Source organism: Mastigoproctus giganteus, chromosome 13 (genome assembly GCF_048544385.1).
Source record: "Mastigoproctus giganteus isolate SK-2022 chromosome 13, ASM4854438v1, whole genome shotgun sequence".
Lineage (NCBI taxonomy): Eukaryota > Metazoa > Arthropoda > Arachnida > Uropygi > Thelyphonidae > Mastigoproctus > Mastigoproctus giganteus.
The window spans coordinates 64,591,867-64,617,581 of record NC_143587.1 but is presented as its reverse complement, the minus strand read 5'-3'; the positions used below and the strand labels follow the sequence as shown (position 1 = coordinate 64,617,581).

General features: G+C 37.1%; 1 protein-coding gene across 1 annotated transcript in view; it reads right to left on the bottom strand.

Annotated features, from left to right (window-relative positions):
* Window positions 1-18,339, bottom strand: part of LOC150076126 (uncharacterized) — a 39,094-nt gene extending 20,755 nt beyond the window's left edge. The window contains exons 1-2 of the mRNA XM_090387681.1: window positions 18,181-18,339; window positions 15,849-15,977 (exon numbers count right to left, since the gene is read on the bottom strand). Of these exons, the coding sequence (XP_090243807.1) occupies window positions 15,849-15,922 (74 nt within the window). The 5' untranslated portion in view covers window positions 15,923-15,977; window positions 18,181-18,339. The remainder of the gene's footprint in view (window positions 1-15,848; window positions 15,978-18,180) is intronic.
* Window positions 18,340-25,715: the final 7,376 nt, after the last annotated feature.

Here is a 25,715-nt window from a genome sequence, read left to right as displayed (position 1 = left end):
AATAAGATTCTTTAGGCTGTTGATGATCGTTTCAGAAGCAGTTTCAGGTCGGTCGGTCTCATGGATCCGATAGAGGAGCTTCAAATCATCTACGTAGCTGAGAAAATCCGTTTTCTAGCACAGAAATGGGTATTTAGAGGTACTATTCTGTTAAAGAATAAATATGCTAATATTTATACTATTTCAATTCTGTAAGCTAACCATTCGTTTCTGCTTTTAACTTAGCCAGACTTATTGCATCTGCGACATTGGGAGGCCCCGTGTCCCGTTCTTCAATAACCCAATGCATGTAGGTGAACTTCGTGATCTCCACTCTTGTTATTCTTGTATAGCGATTTTATACCAGGGATCACAAATACAAAGTTTCAGGGAATAACAGAATATATATTTCCTTATACGTTAGAATACTGTATTTTGAATATCACACTTTTCTATGTCATACTTCATTTTTGCATCGATTTGCCTCATCACTAATATGATCGCTCTATTTTTAACCCTCTGCAGAAGTTCCATCCTTTTTCATGTGCGTCTTTACAGTGAATACAGGGTTCCAAATGGGATCTAATCGTCCTCTTGTACAGAGAAATAATTACGTCCTTTTTCCGGCTAGCGAAGAGCCAATGAACCATGGACAGGATCACTCTGCCGTAACGCGCAAGTTTTCAGTTTTAAATTTTTTATATCCATTATTTACGATATCTAATAATCGTTCTCAAGAATTACACAAGTTGTATGTGTGTAATTAATCCTAAGCCATTGCATGCGAGAAAGTGTCATCTTTGGTTTCTTAAAAATGAGACTGAAGTGTATTTAAGGATAATTCTTCATCCTACGAGAGCTATAAAACAGTACACTGTTAATCTGTCCGTTCTAGTGACGGATAGTGGGCACATCGCCCAAGATTTTCGTTGTGGTGGGGTGGGGTGGGCCACACCCCGCCTAAATAAATACAAAAGGAGTGCTGAGAAGAGAATTGTATTCTTCACTGCATACCTTTGCAGTCTATGAACACAATTGGTAAAATCAGCGTTTACTCCACACTGGATGCAAAATACCCGAGTTCGAGTCCCGTCAATGACGCTAGGAATCGGCTTATTTCAAAAAGTGGCTAAGTTAGTCAGTCTCAGGCGAAGGTAGCATTGTTTTTTCTTCCGGAAACGCGGGTTTTTTTTTCGTCCAGCAAACGCAAAATCTACCACAGAACACGCGCAATTTAGGGCAATATGGCCTTGCTCGCCAACGATTCTAAAACCATACTAAAACAACCGGCAGCAGGGATCGAGCCCAGTTTTTGGGCAATGGAGGGGCAACCATTCCAGATTATTTTTATTATTTATTTATTAAATCTGTTTATTGCTCTGCCAAAGAGCCACCCCCTGGACAGCTAGAAGCTAGGTGGGGTGATATTACACACAGAGGTTAAGACAGGGACATGTGCCTGGCGGTTACATGGGGCCCATGTATGCCTAACCCGACAGGTACAGAACTTAGTGTTTATTATTTTACATAATTAAAAGAATTAAAGGGTATTATTTTCTCTAAATTGGTATAAATTACATAAGCATGAGGGAAATATACAAAATATAAAGAAAGGAGGCAGTCCTTCACCGGTTGTTACACGTGGTATCTCTTCAATTCTTCAATCTTGAACGTAATAGTGCAGCCAGGCGTCTTTGGAGTAGTAGATTCTAAGTAAGAGAGGACCAGCGATGGCTTCACCTATCTTTAACGGGATGCATTGTGGTGGCATTTTCCTTCTGGTGGCGTCTCATAAGTGTACGTTTGCATATGTGTCCTTTAGCTTCTGACGTCTGTATGAATGCTGTTCGCAGAATCTATCCAGGTCGATTAGATTGTTCATCAAATCTACCGTGTTTCCTGGGAACATGCGTCTCAATCCTTTCAGGTTGTTCAAGCTGATTGTGAGTGGGAGCCTTGGGTCCATTTGATTCCTTCCGGCAATGCGTGGAGTTTTTATTAAATCAGTGATGTCAGGGGTGTCGAGTCGTCTTGTGATTAGTCTGGCAAGTGTAAGAAGATTTGCTGCCACAATCTGTTGTTTCCATGGGGTGACTTCCAGATTTATGTAGAACTGAGCCCTAGAAATGGTGTATTGGTTGCCAGTCCGCCAGTTGAGCCATTTCAGGAGCCAGTATTCCAGGCTGAGGAACTTGTTGAAGTGTGTTGTGGGAGCAGAGGACCAAATGGTTGCGGCATAGAGAGGTATGGGATAGACACATCGGACAACATATTTCTTTACCAGGTCGGCGTCATGAATTCCCGTTAGTTCCTGGCGGATCGCCCACATAGCGGAGTACATTTTTGTTTTTGTGTTCAGGAGGTGAGCCTGGAATGTCAGCCCATCATCCCACACTAATCCGAGATCTTTGTGCGTTTTAACTTTCTGAATGGGTGATCCATTGATAGTAAGATTAATGTCATTGCGTGACTTCTTCCAGGTGAAGGACATTTGAGCTGTCTTTGTTTGGTTAATCTGTAGTCCGATGGAAGCCAAATATTGTTGAAGGTTATGTATGGTTTTATTTGCCTGCAAGGTAGTGCTAAGAACCTGAGTTTGGTCAGAGGATGTAATATAAAGTTTCAGGTCATCGGCGTATGATTGGAAGTCAGTTTGGGATGCAAGGAAGGGCTCCAGCGCTGCGGCAAATAGGGTTGGTGATAGCACTCCCCCTTGCGGGACACCCCTATTAGTAATGCAAGTTGTCTGAAATCTGCGATGTGATATGATGAGATGTCTATGCTCCAGGATTGATTTAATGATACGGAGAATCCTTCCAGTGATGTTAAAGTACTGCTGGAGAATGGTGATTAGAGCTGTTATATCTATTTTGTCATAGGCCGCTTTTATGTCAAAGAAAATAACATCAAGCTGTGTCCTGTTGTTGAGGGCTTTCTGGATTCTGGTAAGGGTGTCTAGGAGGTTGCTGTTAGTAGATCTCCCCTTAATCACAGTGTGGAGGTACGGAGGCCTGTGATTGAAACAGTGGTCTGCAATGGTGGGCTGGATTGCTTTTTCAAATATCTTTAGGAACCCACAGCCGATGGCAATCGGCCTGAAATCTTGAGACCGCTTGGGGTCCCTGCATTTAGGGACTGGCCGCACAAAGTATGTGTTCCAGATATTTGGAATCTCCCCACTTTCTAAGATTTTGTTAAAAATATGGACTAGTGGGTCTATAATATATGTACTGCAGATTTTGATTAGAAACAGAGGAAACCGGTCGGGACCCACAACAGCTTTCAGTGGAAGTTTTTTGATGACCTCCATCAGATGGTTCCGGGTTATGGTTATGAGTGATATTGGAGGTTTGAAGAGAGGGCCAAAAAGTGTAACAGGGGGTGGAACATGTGACTGGTCGGTCTGTTGAAAAGTAAGCTCAGTCCATTCTTTAAATATTTCTTCCTTCATATTGATTTGCTTATGGCTCTGTTTCTGGAGTCTTTTAGATCTTTTCAGCTTATCCAGGGCAAACTGGTTGCAGACAAGTCGTTTTTGTCTTAAGAAGAGAGCCCTTGCCTTTTTATAGGCGCTGAAGTTTTCGGTGTCAGCTGATTTTCTCCATCGTCTGTAAGCCTTCTGTTTCTGGAGAAAAGTTTGTTTGATTGTTTGATTAAACCATACAGAGGTTCTGGAGGTGATGCGTATTTCTTTTGCAGCTCCCTCTTTGGCTATTCCATAAAGCTCTTCGGCTAGGTGGCTTAGGGCTACATCAGGAGGGACAGTGAATAGGTGTGTCCAGTTGAATTCTCTGAGACGTCTGAGGATGATTTCTGGTTTCAGGAATTTAGTAGAAAAGGTGAGTTCTCTCTCAGGTTGGTTGGTTTTCTTTTCTGGGCAAGTGATGATTGTGATTTTTTTGTAAGACGATTTCACATGTGATAGGATTGTGGTCAGAGTAGAATTTAAAAGAAGAGGTATGGGTACACCTCCGAAGGAAGTGGCTTTTTTTGCTTGAATGCGTCCATAATTTGGCCATGCCCACAATGCGGTGTACCCATAATCTGGATTTCAGCCTCATTTTTAGCTGTTAATACTTCATTAAATTATCTCTCAAGCGAGAGTTAATAAGTAGAGAAAATCTATATTCCGAGTAAAAAAAATGAGTTCATTTAAAACTAATAATGGTGTTTTAAAATTCTTCAAGTTTCACAATTAGTTTAAAATATATTTTATTAAAATGATTTAGATTAAAATTTAGAAATATATTTACTTGATCCATACATTATTTTAGAACATAATATTATGAATCACGAAGTTTTAGAATTAAACCAATTAATTTACGAGTAATTCCATACAAACAATATTATGGATTGTCGAGGGATCCGTAGCCAAGTGGTCAGGAGCGGGAGTGCAGTCGCACACGCTCTTTGAGTAGACCGGGGTTCAAGCTGCTGAATACGGTCGATCTGCCAACCCACACTGGACAAGCGTGACAGATTATGGTCCATTTCCCTCAGCATGAACTGTTGAGGAGGCTTCCATCCTGCAGTGGGTTGATAATGGCTGCACTTCACTTTTTTTTTAACTTTTTACTTCGATTAGAATGTTTTTATGAAGAAAATTATGAGTTAAATCATATAAAACACTAGTATTCTAGCAGTCAAGTGATCAATTCTTCATTTTTATTATAATCTCAAACAGGATGATGCTACTGTACTGAGGTAATTCTTCCCCATGCGTGAATACAACTTCAGTATTCTAGCGAGGCGGATGAGTAAAGGATTGATAATGCAAATGAAATTATTATCATTACATTTGAATTTTTGTGGACTGAATTATTTACAGATAACGCAAAAAACTGACTGGGCATTTGCTGTGCTGTGTACAGACACAGCGCAGTCCTAAGGAACAAAGTGAGTCAGTAAATCGTATGTGAAAATCACGATTTTGGATAGTTTTACAAGAAATAAGACATTTGTTAATTTTCCCAAATTTATTTATGCTAATATTGAAATTATTAGCATAGATAAATTTTACTTTTATTTTCGAGGGGATAGTTTCTTTTCAGTCTTATCTTTGCTCAGCAGCCAACTTTTAGAAAACAATTTTGTGAGAATACGAAATTTTGACATTCTGTTATTGAAATGCTGCACTGGTGTGCAAAACTTAAGGACCGACACTATTTCGAAAGGTTACAACCACAAAATCTTTACTTAAGGTACTCTTTACTGATGAGAGTAGATTCGGTCTCAACAGCGATTCTGGATGTCAGATAATCTGGCGAGAGGTTGGCACACGGTATCACCCCGCAAACATCGCTGAAAGGGATCGATATGGCGGTCTCGTCTGGGAAGGCGTTATCTTGGATGGACGTACACAACTCCAGATACTGAAAGGCGGTACTGTAACTGGTTCACGCTACTGTACTGAGGTAATCTTCCCCACGTGCGTCTGTTCCGAGGTGCCATTGGCTCAGAGTTCGTGTTTATGGATGATAACGCCACACCCCATCTCACTGCAGCTGTGATATGCTTTTGGAAAGTGAGGACATTGTTCATCTGGATTGGTCTGCCCGTTTCCATCGATCTAAATCCATATGGGACGCTCTGGAGAGACGCCTAGCGGCACGTCCACACCCACCAGAAAATGTTCACCAGCTGAAGATGGCGCTGACAGAGGAATGGACGATGTTACCGCAAGAACTTATCAGCAACATTGTTCTAAGTATGGACAGGCAGTGCAAAGCCTGCATCGACATCAGGGGAGGCCATATCTCCTACTGAGGCACTTATACTATATGTATAAGTGCCTATTGTCCAGTAACATCTGTCCGCATGTAATAAGTTTACTCCCAGTGTATGAACTTTCGTGAAATTTTATATTTGATTCAGATAAAAAGATTTGTCGAGCCATCTCAAGTTTCATTAAATTCACACTAATATTTATTATTTTTTTATGCATATCAAATTAATCGTAACCTACGTTTCAACGTTAAAAATTTCGACCGCACACGTTTCTTTTCATCGCTTCTGGTTGGAAGCGCTCCATATAGCTGTGACAGGTTCCAGCATTAATCGCAATTGTGGGATCCACTTACACCCTAGTGGTTATTTTACAGCATGATGAGCCTATATGGCGAGCTTATAACGTGTCAAATGTATCGGCCCACTTCGGCAGAGCTCTGACGGCTGATGTTTTGTCCCCCCAACCTTTTCCATCATTCACGGTCTGAATCGGTTTGTTGTAGCGCATGCGTATACGTTGCTCCTCTGCAGAATACAATGATATTATGTAATACTACTTACCTTCTGCTAAGTTGATAAAGGAGCAAATCGTTGTGAAAGTTGCTTAATGTGTATTTTGTTTTTTTATCACTTTCAGCATTTATATGTACTGTATATATTTTATTGCTATTCTTAACAAGTTTCCGTACATTGTATTTTATTTCTACTGCATCGGAAGTAACAAGATTTGTTACAATATGCTTATGAGGCGTTTGGAATTAATTGCGTGTATTTTTTGGTCGGTTTGATATTTGCTGGAAGAAAAACTCGAGTTTTTGCCATGAAAACCACGTGCTCTCATCTGAGATCGACTAACTCATGCAATTTGTGAAAAGAAGCCCATAAAAGTACTTACTTACTTACTATCAGTTTATTAACACAAGGTTCACCCCCTGTACAGCAAGTGGGCTAGGAGGGTGTACAGAAATTTTAAAATATACATTTTACACTTTTGTACAATTTTTCAGATCTTTACAATATAATTATTGTATAATAATATCTATTAAATAGATGTATACATTTGCTTAATTGTATTCACTTTGAAATAACATAGATCTTGATAATTGAAGAGTTTAATACATAGGTTGACTTCTTTATCAGCAACTTACATAACAGATTTATTTATTATTCATTACATTATTGCATTTAATTGTTCATATCATCAAATTTCTAATAAAAACTGCTTAATTTTCACAGCAATCCTGGTGATTTAGTCCAGATTTGGTCTATAGTTTGGCTTCTGTAGGTTTTATTGACTTCAAACTTTACCGGATCGATGGAGAAGGTGTTGAAGTGTTCAATGGTGTTACATGGGAACATTCCCTTCAGAGAGTCCAAGTCTGATAGCTTCATCCTAAGTGGGTGATGGCTTCTCGTCGCATCATTTGAGGGATTTCAAACAGAGGCTTTTCTCGTGGGTAGCGCAGTTGGTACAATTGCCATCCCCCCCACACAGGGTGAAAAAGACCCGAGTTCGAATCGCTTCAGAAGATCATCAGAATCAGAAGATCGCTTGGCCTCAAGATTCGCTTGGCACCCGAGCCCTTAAATTTGTGTGGGTGTTCCACTACGTAAAGTTTCAATTTTGATAAAAAGATCTGCGATTGGAAAGAATCTGACTTGAAGCAATATCACCATCCATTTTTAGAGGCTTCTACAGAAACATTCAATGCATGAACTGTGTTTCAAGCACACGAATGTTGAAGTTAAACTTTAAATTATCCTGAAAAATGTCCGTCATGCAGGTGTATGGAGTGAGGAGCAGCACAAGTAGTGTGCATTACTTTTGGGATATCTCGCGTAATAGAACAACCCTAGAATGACCTCATCTACCCGTGTGTAATACTGTTTGTAAAAATTTCGTATCTCTGGGCGGTTTGCCTGTTTTGCTTGAAGAAAAACTGGAGTTTTTTTGTGGAGAGGTAGATGCGAGGATCATCCAGGCCTGACGCTGACTAACTCAGCCACGGAGTTAGTTGATGTCAAAAAAGCCACAGATGATCCTCGCATCACTGACAGCTGAGAACAGAAAGTAAACTATAAATTCTTCCTTTCCGCTATATTTCCAGACGACCATCACGGATATTTATAAAACCACACAAAACCAACTATCTGGATCCCTGAGAAAACATTTACTGTGGCTCAACCAAAACATCTATTTAAATAACGTCGCTTGAATCGTGCACTTCGGCCCTCAACTCTTCACTGATTATTATACTTGAAATTCAGTCATTGCATTACAAGTACTGACATAATCAAGGGTTTAGGTGTCTTATTCCGACTTGATCTTCATCACTCATGCTACCTCAATTTCTTAATATGTCAAGCTTCCAAAACTTTTTGAATTAAGCATTCTTCCTCGCTTTTTAACATTGACAAAGTTGTAATTGTTCTCTACAAGCAGCATATACAACCGGGATTCGTTTATTTTGATATCACTTGATCCACACAACAGCTTCTCAGAGACGATCGAATTCAAATCAAATTCATTAAATTCTTATACTTTCGAAATCGTGTTATCTTTCAAAAACTGTCAAATACTTTTCCATCGCTGCAGGATCGGCCTTCTTCTTTCAGAAGTCAAGTGTCTATCGGTCTCTTTTGGTTGTCAGTGTCATAAACACTCTCATTGATTCTCCAACACTGCTTGAACGAAATACCTTTGATAAAACTTATTTCTCACTTCCTGTCCCTCACCCTGAACATTTACTCGCTGTTATTTTATTCCATTTTCTTCGAGTAGTAAATAATTGCCACGTTGATTATACACATAAGCAATCCATGTACACTTACTAGCCAAAAAAATCAGAAACCTTTGATATTCAATATCAAAGAGGGCCGTCTTTTGCTCGAATTACAGCCGATATGTGACGTGCCATGGATTCCATTAAGTGTTTCAGGGACGCTAGTTCCAGTTTTCACTATTCTTCCATCGGGATATTTGCAAGCTGCTGTAATGCATTCATTGGAGGTACCACAACCTCCTAATGATATGAGCAGACCCAGTCCATACCAACAGAACATACCTATGACACAATAACACCTGTAGCGGGAAGATTTGATGGAGGTATTTAAAGCTTTGAATGGATTGAGTAAGCTGAATGTTAATGGCATTCTTGCACTTGCTGAGACTACACACATGAGGGGCACGAAATCAAGTTGAGGAAAGACTTCCCGAGGTTGCAGAATAGATGTGCGTATGTTTGCGATCCGCTAGTGGGTAGTTGATTGTTGCAACAGGCTCCCCTTAGTTGTCATGAAACTGGATGGTTTAATTAGTTATATGTTTTATTTCAAAATCATAATGCTTTCTAATTATAGTGGTTTTTACGAAACCAATCAGGTCTTTTAAAACTGAAATTTGAAATAATTAGAAGTTATTAAAATCACTCATGAAATAACGAGGCAAGTAAATTGTTCTCTAAAGTCCATTCAGTAATTTTAAAAATTCTTGATATATGAGTTAAAAATTTAATTAATTTTAAAATACTTTTTTAAACTCTGTATAAAATTCAATATTAAACTCTTCGAAAAACGTATCAATTAGCTAACTTTGCGTTACGCTGATTGGGTTAGACTAAGGCGCATTTAGGGCTAGAGCCTCAAGCTGCGAACGAATTTAGACTATGTATATAAAGTGCTTAGCATCATAATACACAGCCATTTCTGAATAAACAGAAAATTTTTAAGGTGGCATCGTTTTAGGTTATATCTCATATTGTGAATGCCTTCACAACGAGTTGCCATGATATTGCACTACTTCGAATAAGTAACGCTTCACCTAAGGAGAAGACTAGTGTTACTTATTCTCAGATAGGTACCACCACCCAGACAGCACTGTTTCAGGGCTATTTGGCCCTTCGTCAGTGAGTGGGTAGGTACACAAGTGATGCAATGATGGCAAAAACAGTTATGAAGTATAACTCCACAATATGAGAGATGCCTGATGGTGTATGATGTATTTAGACTAAGGCGCAGCTTGAGGCTCTAGCCCTAAATGGTGTATGATGTATTTAGACTAAGGCGCAGCTTGAGTCTCTAGCCCTAAATGCGCCTTAGTCTAAATACATCATACACCATCAGGCATCTCTCATATTGTGGAGTTATACTTCATAACTGTTTTTGCCATCATTGCATCACTTGGGTACCTATCCACTCACTGACGAAGGGCCAAATAGCCCTGAAACAGTGCTGTCTGGGTGGTGGTACCTATCTGAGAATAAGTAACACTAGTCTTCTCCTTAGGTGAAGCGTTACTTATTCGAAGTAGTGCAATATCATGGCAACTCGTTGTGAAGGCATTCACAATATGAGATATAACCTAAAACGATGCCACCTTAAAAATTTTCTGTTTATTCAGAAATGGCTGTGTATTATGATGCTAAGCACTTTATATACATAGTCTGATTGGGTTATTGTTGCGTAGTTGCATTGGGTCATAGTGAGCCCAAAATTTTAGTGGAGGTGGGGTGGGCCATGACAAACCCCGCCTAAAAATATACAAAAGGAGAACTGTATTGTTGATCCGAACAAATTTATACGCACGTCTTTTGTTTATCATTTCCTATGTGCCAACAGCAGAGACCTTCATGAGTATCACAACTGGTAAAATCAGCGTTCATCCCAACAACAACATTGTATGTATGGATTGGCCTTCCCGTTCCACCGATCAAAATCCCATGGAACACGTATGGGACGCGATGGGGAGAAGGCTAGTGGCATGTCCCCACCCACCAGAAATGGTTCACCAGCTGAAGATGGCGCTGACAGAGGAATGAACGATGTTATCGCAAGAACTTATCAACAACATTGTTCTAAGTATGGACAGGTGGGGCAAGGCGTGCATCGCTATTAGGGGTTGCCATATTTCCGACTGAGGAACAGTTGTCTAAATTTCTTTCAAGATATTTAAAAATTCTTGACATATGAGTTAAAAAAATAAATACGTTTTTTAACTCTGCATCAAATTCAATATTAAATTCTTCGAAAAACTTTTCGATTAGCTGACCTCACGTTATGCTGATTGGGTCAGAGTGTCATTAAAATCTGTCCGTTCTAGTGACGGATAGTGGGCACTGCGCCCAAAATTTTCGTGGTGTTGGGGTGGGCCACGGCAAACCCCGCCTAAAAATATACAAGGGAGAACTGTATTGTTGATCCGAACAAATTTATACGCGCGTCTTTTGTTTATCATTTCCTCCATCCCAACAGTAGAGACCTTCATGAGTATCACAACTGGTAAAATCAGCGTTCATCCCAACAACATTGTTCGTATGGATTGGCCTGCCCGTTCCACCGCTCAAAATCCCATCGAACACGTATGGGACGCTATGGGTAGAAGGCTAGCGGCACGTCCCCATCCACCAGAAATGGTTCACCAGCTGAAGATGGCGCTAACAGAGGAATGAACGATGTTATCGCAAGAACTTATCAACAACATTGTTCAAAGTATGGACAGGTGGGGCAAAGCGGGCATCGCCATTAGGGGTTGCCATATTTCCTACTGAGGAATAGTTGTCTAAATTTCATTCAGGATATTTAAAAATTCTTGATATATGAGTTAAAAAATGGCAACAATTCATTGAATTCTATGAAATTGAATTTCATAGAATTCAATATTTAATTCTATGAAATTCAATATTAAATTTTTCGAAAAACCATTTGATTAGCTGACTTCACCGTACGCTAATTGGGTCCTAGTGTCGTTAAAATGTTCACAAGAATGAAGGTCTTGACATGTGTACACGGCACACCCGGCCTAAAAATATACAAATGGCGAACTGTATTGTTGACCCAAATCAAATTTATACTTACGACTTTCGTTTATCATTTCCTCCGTGCCGAAAGTAGAGACCTTCGTGAGTATCACAACTGGTAAAATCAGCGTTCATTCCAACAACAACATCGGTCGTATGGATTGGCCTGCTCGTTCCAACGATCAAAATCCCATCGATCACATATGGGATCGTCTGGGGAGACGCCTAGCGGCACGTCCACATCCACAAGAAAATGTTCACAAGCTGAAGATGGCGCTGACAGAGGAATGGACGATGTTATGGCAAGAACTTATCAACTTCATTGTTCTAAGTATGGACAGGCGGTGCAGACCCTGCATCGACATTAGGGGTGGCCATATCTCCTACTGAGGAATAGTTGTCTAAATTTCATTCAGGATATTTAAAAATTTTTGATATATAAGTTAAAAAAATAAATACTTTTTTTAACTGTGCATCAAATCCAATATTAAATTCTTCGAAAAACCTTTCGATTAGCTGACTTCGCGTTATGCTGATTGGGTCGTGGTGTCATTAAAATCTGTCCGTTCTAGTAACGGATAGTGGGCACTGCGCCCAAAATTTTCGTGGTGGTGGGGTGTTCCCCGACAAACCCTGCCTAAAAATATATAAAGGGAGAACCGAATTGTTGATCGAAAAGTTTTTCGAAGAATTTAATATTGGATTTGATGCACAGTTAAAAAAAGTATTTATTTTTTTAACTTATATATCAAATATTTTTGATATATAAGTTAAAAAACAACCACAACATTGTTCGTATGGATTGGCCACAACATTGTTCGTATGGATTGGCAACCAACCACAACAATGTTGTGGTTCCCAACCACAACATTGTTCGTATGGATTGGCCAGCTCGTTCCACCGATCAAAATCCCATCGAATACGTATGGGATGCTATGGGCAGAAGGCTAGCGGCACGTCCACACCAACCAGAAATGGTTCACCAGCTGAAGATTGCACTGACAGATGAATGGACGATGTTATCGCAAGAACTTATCAACTTCATTGTTCTAAGTATGGACAGGCGGTGCAAACCCTGCATCGACATTAGGGGTGGCCATATCTCCTACTGAGGAATAGTTGTCTAAATTTCATTCAGGATATTTAAAAATTCTTGATATATGAGTTAAAAAATTAAATACTTTTTTTATCTCTATGAAATTCAATATTAAATTCATCGAAAAACCATTCGATTAGCTGACTTCACGTTATGCTAATTGGGTCCTAATGTCATTAAAATCTGTCCGTTCTAGTGACGGAGAGTGCGCACGGCGCCCAAAATTTTCGTAGTGGTAGGGTGGGCCACGGCACACCCGGCCTAAAAATATACAAATGGAGAACTGTATTGTTGACCCAAATCAAATTTATACTTACGACTTTCGTTTATTATTTCCTCCGTGCCGAAAGTAGAGACCTTCGTTAGTATCACAACTGGTAAAATCAGCGTTCATCGAAACAACAACGGTGGTCGTATGGATTGGCCTGCCCGTTCCACCCATCAAAATCCCATTGAACACGTATGGGACGCTATGGGGAGAAGGCTAACGGCACGTCCCCACCCACCAGAAATGGTTCACCAGCTGAAGATAGCGCTGACAGTGGAAGGGACGATGTTATCGCAAGAACTTATCAACATCATTGTTCTAAGTATGGACAGGCGGTTCAAAGCGTCCATTGCCATTAGGGGTTGCTATATCTCCTACTGAGGAATAGCTGTCTAAATTTGTTTCAGGATATTTAAAAATTCTTGATATATGAGTTAAAAAATTAAATACTTTTTTTTTATTATTTTTTTTTTCGATTAGCTGACTTCGAAAAAAAAATAAAAAAAAGTATTTAATTTTTTAACTCATATATATGAAGAATTTTTAAATATCCTGAAATTAAGATTAAATTCTTCGAAAAACCTTTCGATTAGCTGACTTCACGTTACACTAATTGGGTCCTAGTGTCATTAAAATCTGTTCGTTCTAGTGACGGAGAGTAGGCACTGCGCCCAAACGTTTCCTGGTGGTGGGGTGGGCCACGGCCCACCCAGCCTAAAAATATACAAATGGAGAACTGCATTGTTGATCCAAACCAATTTATACTTACAACTTTCCTTTATCATTTCCTCCGTGCCGAAAGTAGAGACCTTCGTGAGTATCACAACTGGTAAAATCAGCGTTCATTCCAACAACAACATTGGTCGTATGGATTGGCCTGCTCGTTGCATCGATCTAAATCCCATCGATCACATATGGGATCGTCTGGGGAGACGCTTAGCGGCACGTCCACACCCACAAGAAAATGTTCACAAGCTGAAGATGGCGCTGACAGAGTAATGGACGATGTTACCGCAAGAACTTATCAACAACATTGGTCTAAATATGGACAGGCGGTGCAAAGCGTGCATTGCCATTAGGGGTGGCCATATCTCCTACTGAGGACCACCTCTTCCGTTTGATCAATGATACAGATGCTGTGATGCATCTGTATCATTGCAGCCAGTGCTATGTTGCCATTTTTGAATAAAGTCCCTCTGTATCGTTTTGTTTCCGTTGTTGTGTCGGTGTTGTTTCCTTCATCCTTTCTATACTTCACGAGGTTCCTTTGGTGTGCTTTTCCCATATCCAGGCCACTCTCATGAGAAGTTACAGGTGAAAACCTGAGTGGTTCTTAAATTTTGTACACCAGTGTATAGCAGTAGCTTCTTGGTAATGAGTTAGTGAATTGAAATGGTATATTACTAGAATTGAGATGGTATATTTGCACACTAAAATGTATGCATTAGTGCCTCAAAAAATTCAGGAAATTTCTGACCAAGCTTTGATATTCGCAAAATGAAAAAATTGTTAATTTGTTCATTTCCGGAGGGTTGTTAATGAAAGTATGCTACTGCAACAGGATGTAGAAAAGTTAGGCAGATGGACTGAGAAGTGGCAACTGAAGTTTAACATTATCAAATGCTAAAGTCTGCAGATGAGTAGAAGTAACCGCAGAGGAACGTACCAACTATATGATACTACACGCAGGGTAGGATTCCTATAATTTTTTACAGGTTAGTGGAAAATGAAAAACACCTGAGGGTAACTGTGCATTGAGATATTAAGTTTTCTCTGAGCAGTCAAAACAGGCTGCCAGGACAGGTCTTGGCATTTTGTCAAGGATTTTCTAGTAGGGATAAGGAGGCGATTATCCCTTTGTATAAGGCAATGGTCAGGCTTCGCCTCCAGTACTGTGTACAGCTCATGAGAACTCATTCTAAGAAGGATGTCGAGCTGCTGGAACGAGTACAGAGAAGGGGAACAAAGAGTTGCTCTCACCAAGAAAGACTTGAGTTCTGCAAATTGTAATCTCTGGAGACTAATCGCTTGCCAGGTGATCTGACTGAGGTGTTTAAGGCTTTGAATGGTTTGATTCAAAGCCTCAATGCTAACGGCATCAACCACTGGCTAGCTAGTGGTTGATTGGTGGAAGGAACTTCCATCTGTCGCGTAAGTTGACATCTTAAATAAATTCAAGGAAGAAGTAGACAAACCTTTGGAGGGAATGGATCTGTGAAACAGTCATCAGTTTCAGTCAATGGATAGGTGAGACAGTAGTCTCCTTGTGCTTACAGCACAAATTCAATCTAATTACAATCATCAGCCTTGAGATCCGAAACTTTTCAACTGTTCTCAATTTCTACTACCACAACAATTTCTGGTCTAGGCAAAGAATGAAGAATTACGCAACATGAGGAAATAAAACCTTCATAGTTAGGATTGGTAACAATGATATTTTTTTTCCCTACAATACCGAGACTGCGTAGTTGTATTACAAACATAATTCAAGTGTAAGGTCGTGTATTTATTTTACCATATTGTTCGTGAAAACTTCATTTACCACTAGGAATATGGACACCATTATCCCTTTTCACAAGACGATGGTCAGCCTGAATTCCAAATATTTTATTCGGGAATGCAGATCGTACTTAAAAACTTAATCTGTGAAGAGGATTCAGACAAGGACGACCAGATGTGCATCCAATGAGCATGGTCTGATGATGGGGCTAACTCATCATCAGACCATGTACATTGGGTAAGGGGTTTAAGGTCACTTTATGTCGGTGGACTTTGCAAGGGCTTTTGACAGTGTCTCTCATAAATATTTGTTTAATTTATTGGAGCAGTCCAGGATGGATGAATTCCTGTACACAACTGTAAAAATTAATGATTCCAAAGGCAAAGCAAACAGGACAAGGTATTTAGTCTAATTTCATTTGCAATTTTTCGCTTTTAATAGGTTTATAGACTAGAATAATTAATAAATCATAAAAAATATTACCTTTTGTGATTCAGGGGTGGTATTACAGAATACGGAGAAGTCGGTAGTTCGAGGGGCTTTGTGCCCTGTGTCATCCTCAGCAGGGCACTGGAAGGAAATCTAGTTAGTTTACAAATTTTGCCAGTATTCCTAATAAGAGAAATGTATTTATATAAACAATGGACTGTGGTCTAGTTTTTTTTTTTTGTTTTAACAAAACATAGAGTAATTCTCAAAATATCTGCGCAGCCCTAACTGTTTTCAAATTAAAGCTTAAACAAGAGGATGCATATATAAACTATTATTAGCATCCAGAAATCCAAAAATTACATCCAGTTTTAACTATCATTAAAACGATATAATTTTAAATATTATGCTTTGTAATAATTAAAACTTTAATTATGAACGAATTAAGCTGAAGGAATATTTTTCAATTTAAATCGGAATGAAAGTAATCCACAATATCCGAAAGGTCTAAAATCCGATAATCTGGATTCTACGGGTTTGGATTCCCACACACACACACACACACATCTGGATAATTCAAATTACATTTTTGTATAGAATTATACAAATCGGCGTAATAAGATATTTCATTGTAATATATTTTTAAATAAATAAATAAATTACACCCGGTTGTCTACGACTTTTCGGAGTTTCTTGGGGAATAAAATCCGAAATGTCAATATGGAGGGCACAGTAGAAGCGAGAATACCAATAATGTCATCACATGTACTAAAAATCTAAAGGTCACTACCAACTTAAAATAAAGTCCAGATAATGTCCGGTGGTAGAATGACACGCTACAAGACGTAAAATCCATTTCTAATCCCAGGAGACATTGCTTTGGACACTCTACTGGACATGCTTCACCAGTTTCTCGTGTCACAACTGGAACACGATCGTTAGAAGTCCACGTATTGCCCTAGAATCCTAGATAAAACTTTCAAAATTCCCAGATTAATGTAGCCCGACTACTTTGTGCGGGGTCCCTAAAGAATATTGCACCCTAAGCACGGATACATTTTTTGGGGACCCATATAATGAAGAAATATACGATTATTCCACCTACTTGCATAACATTAAATACATTGGCAAATGTCTCAGTATCAAGAGTCAAATGTAGTACAGAGCCCACTAAATTCCGAGGCCCCAAGCAGTTTCATAGGGCACTAATCGCAGTCTCCTATCTTTGTAGGAAATGTATGTTAAATATTGAGGGGTCAAATGTAGCGGTTGCTATTTTAAAATCGGTTTACTTTGATCCATACTGAAACGGATCAAATGGAAAGTAATCAGGTTCGAATCCCGCCAACGATGCGAGGAATTTCTACTTTGGCTGTGTTAATTGGTCTCATGATTGTTTTCATGATAATAGACCGAAGCCTCATTGGCATCAGTCTTCAGTCTTGTGTGCAGTTTGATGCTTTGACACAAATACCAACACCGTGTACCCAAATAAAAAAGTTAACTTTTTTTTTCAAAAATTTTATTTCGATTTTCTTATAACTGGATAAATTGCGTTTTATAATTTTAGTTTAAGTGAGTTTTTATACAGAATTCTTTTATTTTATTTTGCATTTTAAAATAAAGAACTTATTTTTTTTTTACCCGAGATAATTCTTCGCTGTTTTTTCTTTAATAAAGAACTCCCTCCAGAAATATTCTTGGAAAATTTCTCTAGTCAGACACAGGGCCGAGCTAGACGTGCAAAACTGCACCGCTATCTCTAAGTGCATCGAAGGGGCTACTGCCATCCCCCCGGCTTTCTTGCCTTGAAAGACTTGTACAAGTTGTACAATGCAAAGTATTTATACAACCAGCTACCAATGTTGTTAAACCACTTAATTATCCTTAAGTAAAGAAAGTTTAATTTTTATTCATATCAGCTGAGTACACGTAGATTTAAATTTCTATTATAATGTATTTTTTTAGACGAGGTCTCCATATTACCCTAGGGGCTCACATCTGGTGAGTATAGGCTTGGAACACCCAGGGTCTTCAGCTGGATATCAGGGTAACTCGGGATTTTTTTTTTTTTTTTTGGCTGGTGCAGCATAAGCCTCAGGCTTCCTTGCACCATATAGCTAATAATGCTAATAATAATAATTGTACACAGTATTCCAAATGCGGTCTAACAATACTGCATACATATTAACCTATTAATCAATTCTATTTATATTAATAAGGAGATCAAACAAATTAAAAAGTAATTTAAAGATTTATTTTAGAATTAATAAATAAATTAATTAAAAATATTAAAATTTAAGTTTTAATTATGGGGTTTTTAACAGAGCAAACTTAAACCAAAGTTTCAGTTTCCCCTTAAATAGTCACTAAGAAACACTCATACCTTTATAAACAAGTTTCAGTCGAGCTTAGCGTTATTCCTGTGTTTATAGAAGTGTAGATGTTTCGTAGCTTGGGTTTCCTCACGACTGCAGTCGAGCTGTTGGTAGTTACAACTCATATTAAACAGCTCAGTGTTGATTATCATATGCACTGTCGCGTGGGTAACTCATGTTAAAAGTAATTAGGGTACTCTATGTATTATCTCTAGGATGTCCTTAATACTTTGTGAGTGCTGCCATCTATTGGTAGTACGTAGAGTCAACATTGGAAAGAAAATTTATACCGCAATTTTTTTTTTTTAACTTTTCATATTGACTTAGAATCAAAATTCAAAAAGAGAGAGGATTAAAAATATAAAGAAACACTTCTTTTGTTTAGAGATGTTAGATTTATGCACTCTTTATTTTTTGTTCGCCAGAGAATCATACACTTAGTATGGAATCAGGTAATCAATTAATAAAAAAACAAAAAAAAAAAAAAATCAGTAACTAAGAGCTTCTTTTAGGATTAATTTCCTTTATAATCATTTTTTAAATACGCATCCCTCTACCCTCGAAAAAAATGAATCAGTTTACGCTCCCTATCTTAGAATTCGAGAAATAAATCGATAATTCTTACTATATCGCTGTCCATTGAGAATTTGCTCCGGTCCACAAAGAAAAAATGCTCAGCAGCACGTTTCGTGAGTTCATGAAGGACGTAGATTGACGTCAAGTATATTAATAAACAATTAATGTTCTGTTTATGTTATTAAACAGAACCTTTCTCAAAAGAATCCGCAGAGAAAATTAAACCCACTCTAAATCTGAATTAAAATTATTGGATGATGGAAAAAAAATATATAATTAGTTCTAATAAATTATTAAAGCTAAATTTTAACAGAATCATGGTATATTAAATATTTGTAACTTAATTTTTATAATAAGAATAATTATTATAAATTTAATAATATAAAATATAAATTTTAATAACCATAATTTTTCTATTTAATAATTTTGATTTTATTATTATTATTATTTTGTATGATATTTTTTCTCGTATCGCAATCTACTTTCAAATTGTGAAGTGTGAAAATTCATTAAACGAATTACAAGAAAAACTTTTTCTTACACTGTGACGTGCTCAATTATGTAAAGTATGAAAGTTTACAAGAAAAAGTGTTTTCTTGTAAACCATCATATTGGAATTTATTTTATTAAATTAAACATTCTCCGTAAGATGGCAGCACATCACACTTGCTACTTGTGTATATTATTCATACCGGAAGTGTTCAAAGAATTTTGAAAATTATTAAAAGAATTTATAGCAGACATTGTAGAAGAAAAATGGATACACACATGTGACACAGCGAGCGCTTTGAAGTCATTTATAGAGGTTAAAATGGTAAAAGTTTTTTTTCCTTTAATCATTAATTAAAGAAATTAATTTAAAAAGTGTGATCATGTGGGCTGCAGTTCAGTTATTTTTCAAGGAAGACAGACACTGTACGTCTTAATTAGCTGTTAATGAGCAGAACAGTACCACGTTAACCCTTTTCGGCCTGTGTAATCTTAGAAATTCACATGTGGCCCTTCTACATAAAAGATTGTACTCGTATAGGCTATACAAGGAATAATCCATTCGTATTGGGAAACAAAGCTGCAGAACATTTATTCTAGAAAGCTGGAATGTGTTGCCTTCGATTGAAAAGCAAAATGTACAATTTCTCTCATAATTTTAAAAACTTATTTTATTCTTATTCTATTTACACTGTATGTACAATATTTAAAATATAATCATAAAATTATATTATGCATAAATAAAATTATATAGGATATAACGCAATTTGCAGAGAAATAAAGTACCATGGTCGCGTCTATAATTTTGTTTTGTATCAGCTGTTAACAATGACGATGTCATTGCATCATCACCACATGGCACAGTTTGGATCACGCCTTTTTCAGATCGTGATCAGAAACTTCTATTTTGTTTCATTGAGGTTTGAAAGGGATAAACTTAAATTCTTCAAAGATAAACTTTTATATTTCTCGGTGGACCTAATAACACGAGTTCTCCATTGCCCGTATAAAGAATACACTGGAATTTTGTTGTTGATTTTTTAGATTAAGCCAGATTGTGTCTACCTGACCAACTTGGCAGCAGTGTGAAAAGAAGTCTTAAAAATAGGGCTTCCCTTTCCCAAAACAAACGATGGCAGAATACACAAAATTAAACCAAAGAATTCGCCCAACTCAAAGTATAACCGATAAAAAAAATTAAGTTTCATACATAAATATTTGAAATCTTCTTTGGTGTATTTTTGGACTTTCCATTTTTCCAGTTTTCTTAAGTTTCTTTCTAATAAAAAATATATATATTATTTTAAATTTGATATTTATTTTCGTTGGTAAATTATATTCAGAGCTCTAGTCTGTAGCTTAAAAAAACATTTTGGTTTATCCACTTGCGGTTTCATCTATCAATTTTCTTTTAGAAACTTTCAAATAAAACTTTTTTATGTCTTAAATGAATTAAAATTTATCTAATTTAAATAAAAATTTATCTCAAAAATTTTCAAAGGGACACGTTTCAAAATATTTGAAAATATAAAATTTCATATTAAATATTTAAATTTAAAAAAATATTTAAAATAATCCGAGCTGAAGTTCTCTTAAATCTGTTGTGCCTTTCCGTACTCCACTCCTTCACAAACTTTGCTCAGATGCACGCTCTACTCCAGCTGCCACACAAAACAGAGAAACTCGAAACTTTTATTGATATCTCACAATATCCACATGCTTGAGGAGGTATTTTTTATTTTTTGTGCAAGCTGCTGTGGGTACTGTACGTCTGCTAGTAGTAGCTCCCTTATTTAGAACACCCAGGGGGGTTTGGAACTGAACTTAATGACATCTCACTCAAGTCAGTAGCCTTTTTCTTGTGACAAAAGTACTTTTTTCTTCTTCACCGAAGCAAACGATAAAGCAGCAAAAAAGAGAAAGAAGAAACGATTATTCAGAGCACAATGGAGATACTTTTGTAGCGGGTGGTCCTCTTCGTGTTCGTAAGACCTCCAAGGCAACTACAGCAATTCTGCTGCGCTATGAATGAGCCTTGCACCAGCAGTTCTTTACAGCGATGCTCTTTTAGCCCACAGGAAAGATTCCCGCAAGGCAGCAGAGATGTACTAAAGGGATCCCGGACTTCTTTTTATCAAAGAAAAAAAACGGGACAAAAAAATAAACATCCGAGGGAGACCTTATTCTGCATGGTACACTATCCTGTCCGGAAGATATCTATTGTCAAGAGATGGAGAATATAAAACAAGTACAATATATAAATGTTGTCAAAAACTTTCCCGAATTTGTCTCCCTTACTTAAGGGTAACGCAACCCTTTTCAGTCTCTTTATACTTATGAATGATACCTATACATATCTATACATTCTTAAACCTCCAATACTAGTGGTGACATAACATACTCACTGTCTGTAAAATCTTCTCGCCTTTTTTTCGCGACCTTTTCATTGTTCCTTTCCACTTTACTCTCTGGCCAATCACCTCTCTCCTTCCTACAGCATCCTCCTTCTAATTCGTAGTAACATAGTAAAAATACTTAAAAGATGCTTTCTCTATCCATACCTCCCAAATAAATATTATGCAATTACGATTAAACTGTACGGCTAAGTTTAAAGAACGATAAAGTTTTATTAAGTGTTCTATAAAGTTGTAATCTTAATAATTAACTGATAACTATATTTCCTTCTCACTTCAGTTAATCACAGAAAAAGAAAAAAAAATTAATTTAATTAAGAAAAAATCGAATGCGGCTAAAATATAACGCACTGCATAAATTAACTAATCTTTTTTTCGCAACGTAGCTGAGTTAGTCGGTCTCAGGAGAGGGTTGCACGATTCCTTACCCCCTCCCCGGAAACTCGGGTTTTTTGTTCAACAAACAACAACCGACTGAAAAATGCACGCAATTACAGACGCCTGATAATTACTTTGGCGCTCCACACGATCACACACTTAATCGAACCCTCAGCCACTTAATGAATTTGCTCATACTCTTCCCGAACCCCACCTTGTGTAATAACAGTTTTCATAACGCTTTTAATTTCTTTTTGCTTTTAATCGTTAAATTTTTAAGATAAAATAACTTTGTGAACATATAGAACTTATTAAAATAACAGTACTTCATTAATACATATGAAAAATTCTACTTCATCCGCCTGAGGTCGGCTAACTACATCCTTCTGCTCAGTAAGAAAGTTCCTGAAAAAGATAATAATAATAAAAAATTTAAAAAAAAATGTTCTGTCGCTTAGCCACTTTGCTTGTCGAAGTTATATTTTCTTACACATTTGCGACGCTGGCGTTTTTGTAAAATCCAAAATGCGCCATCCCATCTCGTCCATTAATGGAACTTCCATTAATTCGAACAGCGGAGTTGAAACGTGGCTTCGTCACTTTGATCGACTGCTCCGTGGTATCGCATTGAAATGGCGAACATGTGAAAAGTGGCAGTCATATGAGCGGACAACTGATTCACTGATATACGAGAGTAGTTTTCTTACTGCTAAGCCTTAATTTGCTCCTTACTGATTTCATTTTCTTCGACACCGAAATGGCGGGGATCGTTTTCTTGGTGGACTCGAATTAATTATAGAAAGCGGGGTTGCAGGTGTCTTAGGTGTGTTAGAAGAAACAACGTATTTCTTAACAGCAGATACATCACCTTCGGGACATGTACATCCAGTCAAAGACACGCCAGCGAGTCTTGTTATTCCAACAACAAAAATCGAAATATTTGAGAGCAAACGCGTATGACTAAAATACCAAAATTTATTTTTGTTATTCCGCATTTTCTCATTTCAATTCTTAACGAAAATTTTAATTATTTTACTGAGAATATATTATTTAGTTTTACTAAATAATATATTCTTACAACAATAAAATTTTAATAAAGCAGTTATACGACTTAACTTAAATTACAATTTATAAAAATATTTGGAAAAATAATTAGAATTCAGACTAGTTTTCTTCAATTAACTCTATTCTTATTTTCTTATCTCATAAGAAAAATATATTTAAACACTTTTTCTTGATTTTCTAAGGGATAATAAGGGCTGGAAATGAAATACAGTAGTCATATGATTTGTAATCACATTATACATGTTAGTGACGTCATTAGAACCGAGCATAGCGCACTCTAGTAGGCTTAATGAAATAATCATATGATTGGTAATTAAATTATACATGTTTGTGACGTCATAAGAAACGATAATAGCGCACTCTAGTAGGCTATGGGAAAACCACAGTTCGAATTAAACAATATAAATAAAATTTATAATTATACGACTTAACTTAAAATACTTAATCTAATTTTATAAAACTATTTGGAAAAATAATTAAAATTTCTAATAATTTTCTTAATTTAACTTCCTTCTTATTTTCTTATCTTATAAGAAAAATATATTAAAACACCTTTTCCTTATTTTCTAAGGGGTAATAAGAGCTAGAAATGAAATATGTAGTAGTCAAAGATTGGGAATTAAATTATACGTGTTAATGACGTCATGAGAACCGATCATAGCGCACTCTAGTAGGCTATGGGAAAAACTACAATTGTAATGGGGTTGTTATTTAAAAGTAAAAACTGCAAATGTTTTATGTAAAACAGGATTTTGCTACGCTAGCAAAAAAACCCCAAACCTAACCCAACCAAGTAGATAAAGAAAACACAAATTTTATTCTTCCTTCTCACACAGGTGTAGAGTGAATCCTCCTAAATGTATTTGAAAAAGCCTCACTCTTTCCTTAAATACAGAAGTATAACTAGCGATGGGCTAAGCTAAGTATAAAACACTGTGCTTTTAGAAATTCACGCTAGAAATCTTTAACCAGCTGGCGCTCGAGTTTCCACATCAGACTGAATCCGATACACCATCTTTCAAAATTTGCTGACCACTGTCACAGTGTATACTACAAGAAATCATTTTGGCATCCACTACGAGATGGCGCTAGTTGTTCCTCAGCCTTACTGGAGAATTTCAGTGGTGGTTTGGTTTATAATATTTTCTCTTTTTACCATAAGATGGCGCCAAAGGACCACCGAATGAATGTTTTCAACAGCATTCACCATTAGCCAAGGCCATCCTCCTCCAACTGTTAGCGCATCAAAGTATCTCAGAGATCAAAGTGAATGTCTTGATGAGACCATAAATACCATGTCCGGAAGAATAATCCCACAACAGGAAAACGCTACCTTTTCGACTGAATATCAGCGAAGTTTGCAGTTTGATTGCATTCATCTTCTGATAAAATGCAATTAGTTTGAACATAAGCACCCGTGTTCGTGTTTTACGTCATTTTGATGAGGTGTTAAACCAGTTCTCAGTGAACATTTTCTTCGGTCACTGGAGGAAGAGCCCATGAATAAAAATCAATCATTTTTAAGGATGCTTGTCAAAGGTAAGAAGGCAAAAATGCAAAATAGCATAGCTGCTGTTTACTCTTACTAATATCAACGCCCATCAAAATGACGAGAAGGAATTCTGGCAATTAGCTCTACTAAAGACATAGCAACTTCGTATACGAACTGCATGATGGGGGCATAAATTGCTGCAATACAGAAAAAAGTGGCCAATGAGACGGTCAACATTCACCAGAACATAAATTTGTGAATTTATGGCCGCCAACCACGAAAGCCATGTTTCCCAGTTAATGGTAATAAATATCCGTACACACGTGTTCTGAAACTCAGTGAGAGTTTATTTATACAGTAATGTTGTTTACTAAGCAAAGAAATGGCAAACAAAATAAGCATCTCTATCTCATTTCCAAAAGCTTCCCCATAACACGCGTTTTATCATTAGCTCAGCATCATTTTGTTATCTTTCATCTCAGAGTTTAATACGTTAATAAAACACAGTTATGAATGAGATATTTTAGCATCCCTGTAGAATTTAGTCTTTATCAGGATCATACATTTCAGGAAATTTTTTATTTATTACATTTTTAAAACATCTGTTTCTGAGTATCCCATAGAAGTTGCAACACCTGTGTCCATTTTAATGGGGGTATTTTAGTTTAATGCACGTTCAAATAGAGACAAATGTGAGCCATCGAAGTATTTAATAAGTATTAAAAACCGTTCCCATGCATCATTGGTTGCTTCAAAGAAGCGTTGAAAACAAAGTGGAAAATATTCCAGGAAATAGTTTGTTTGTTTCTTTCTTTTTTTCTTTTTTTTTTTTTTTTTTTAATCGATATAAACTCTCAGTGTGACGTAAATATCGCGTGTTTTGGATTTCCGGAAATGAAAATATGTTTCGTGAGTTTCAGAAAGAAATCGCCATTGTTGAATCATGCTCATGCTTTCACGTGATGCAGATTTTATATTTTTCTCATGAGAGCGTGAAATTCTTTTCTTAAGTGGCACTTTTGAAAATATTATTTATTAACTGTGGTTGGGAGTGCGTGTTATTGAGGTAAAGGTGTTGGCAAAAAGGGGACGTCACTTAGACGAAATAAAGTCATAACTGAAAAGAAAT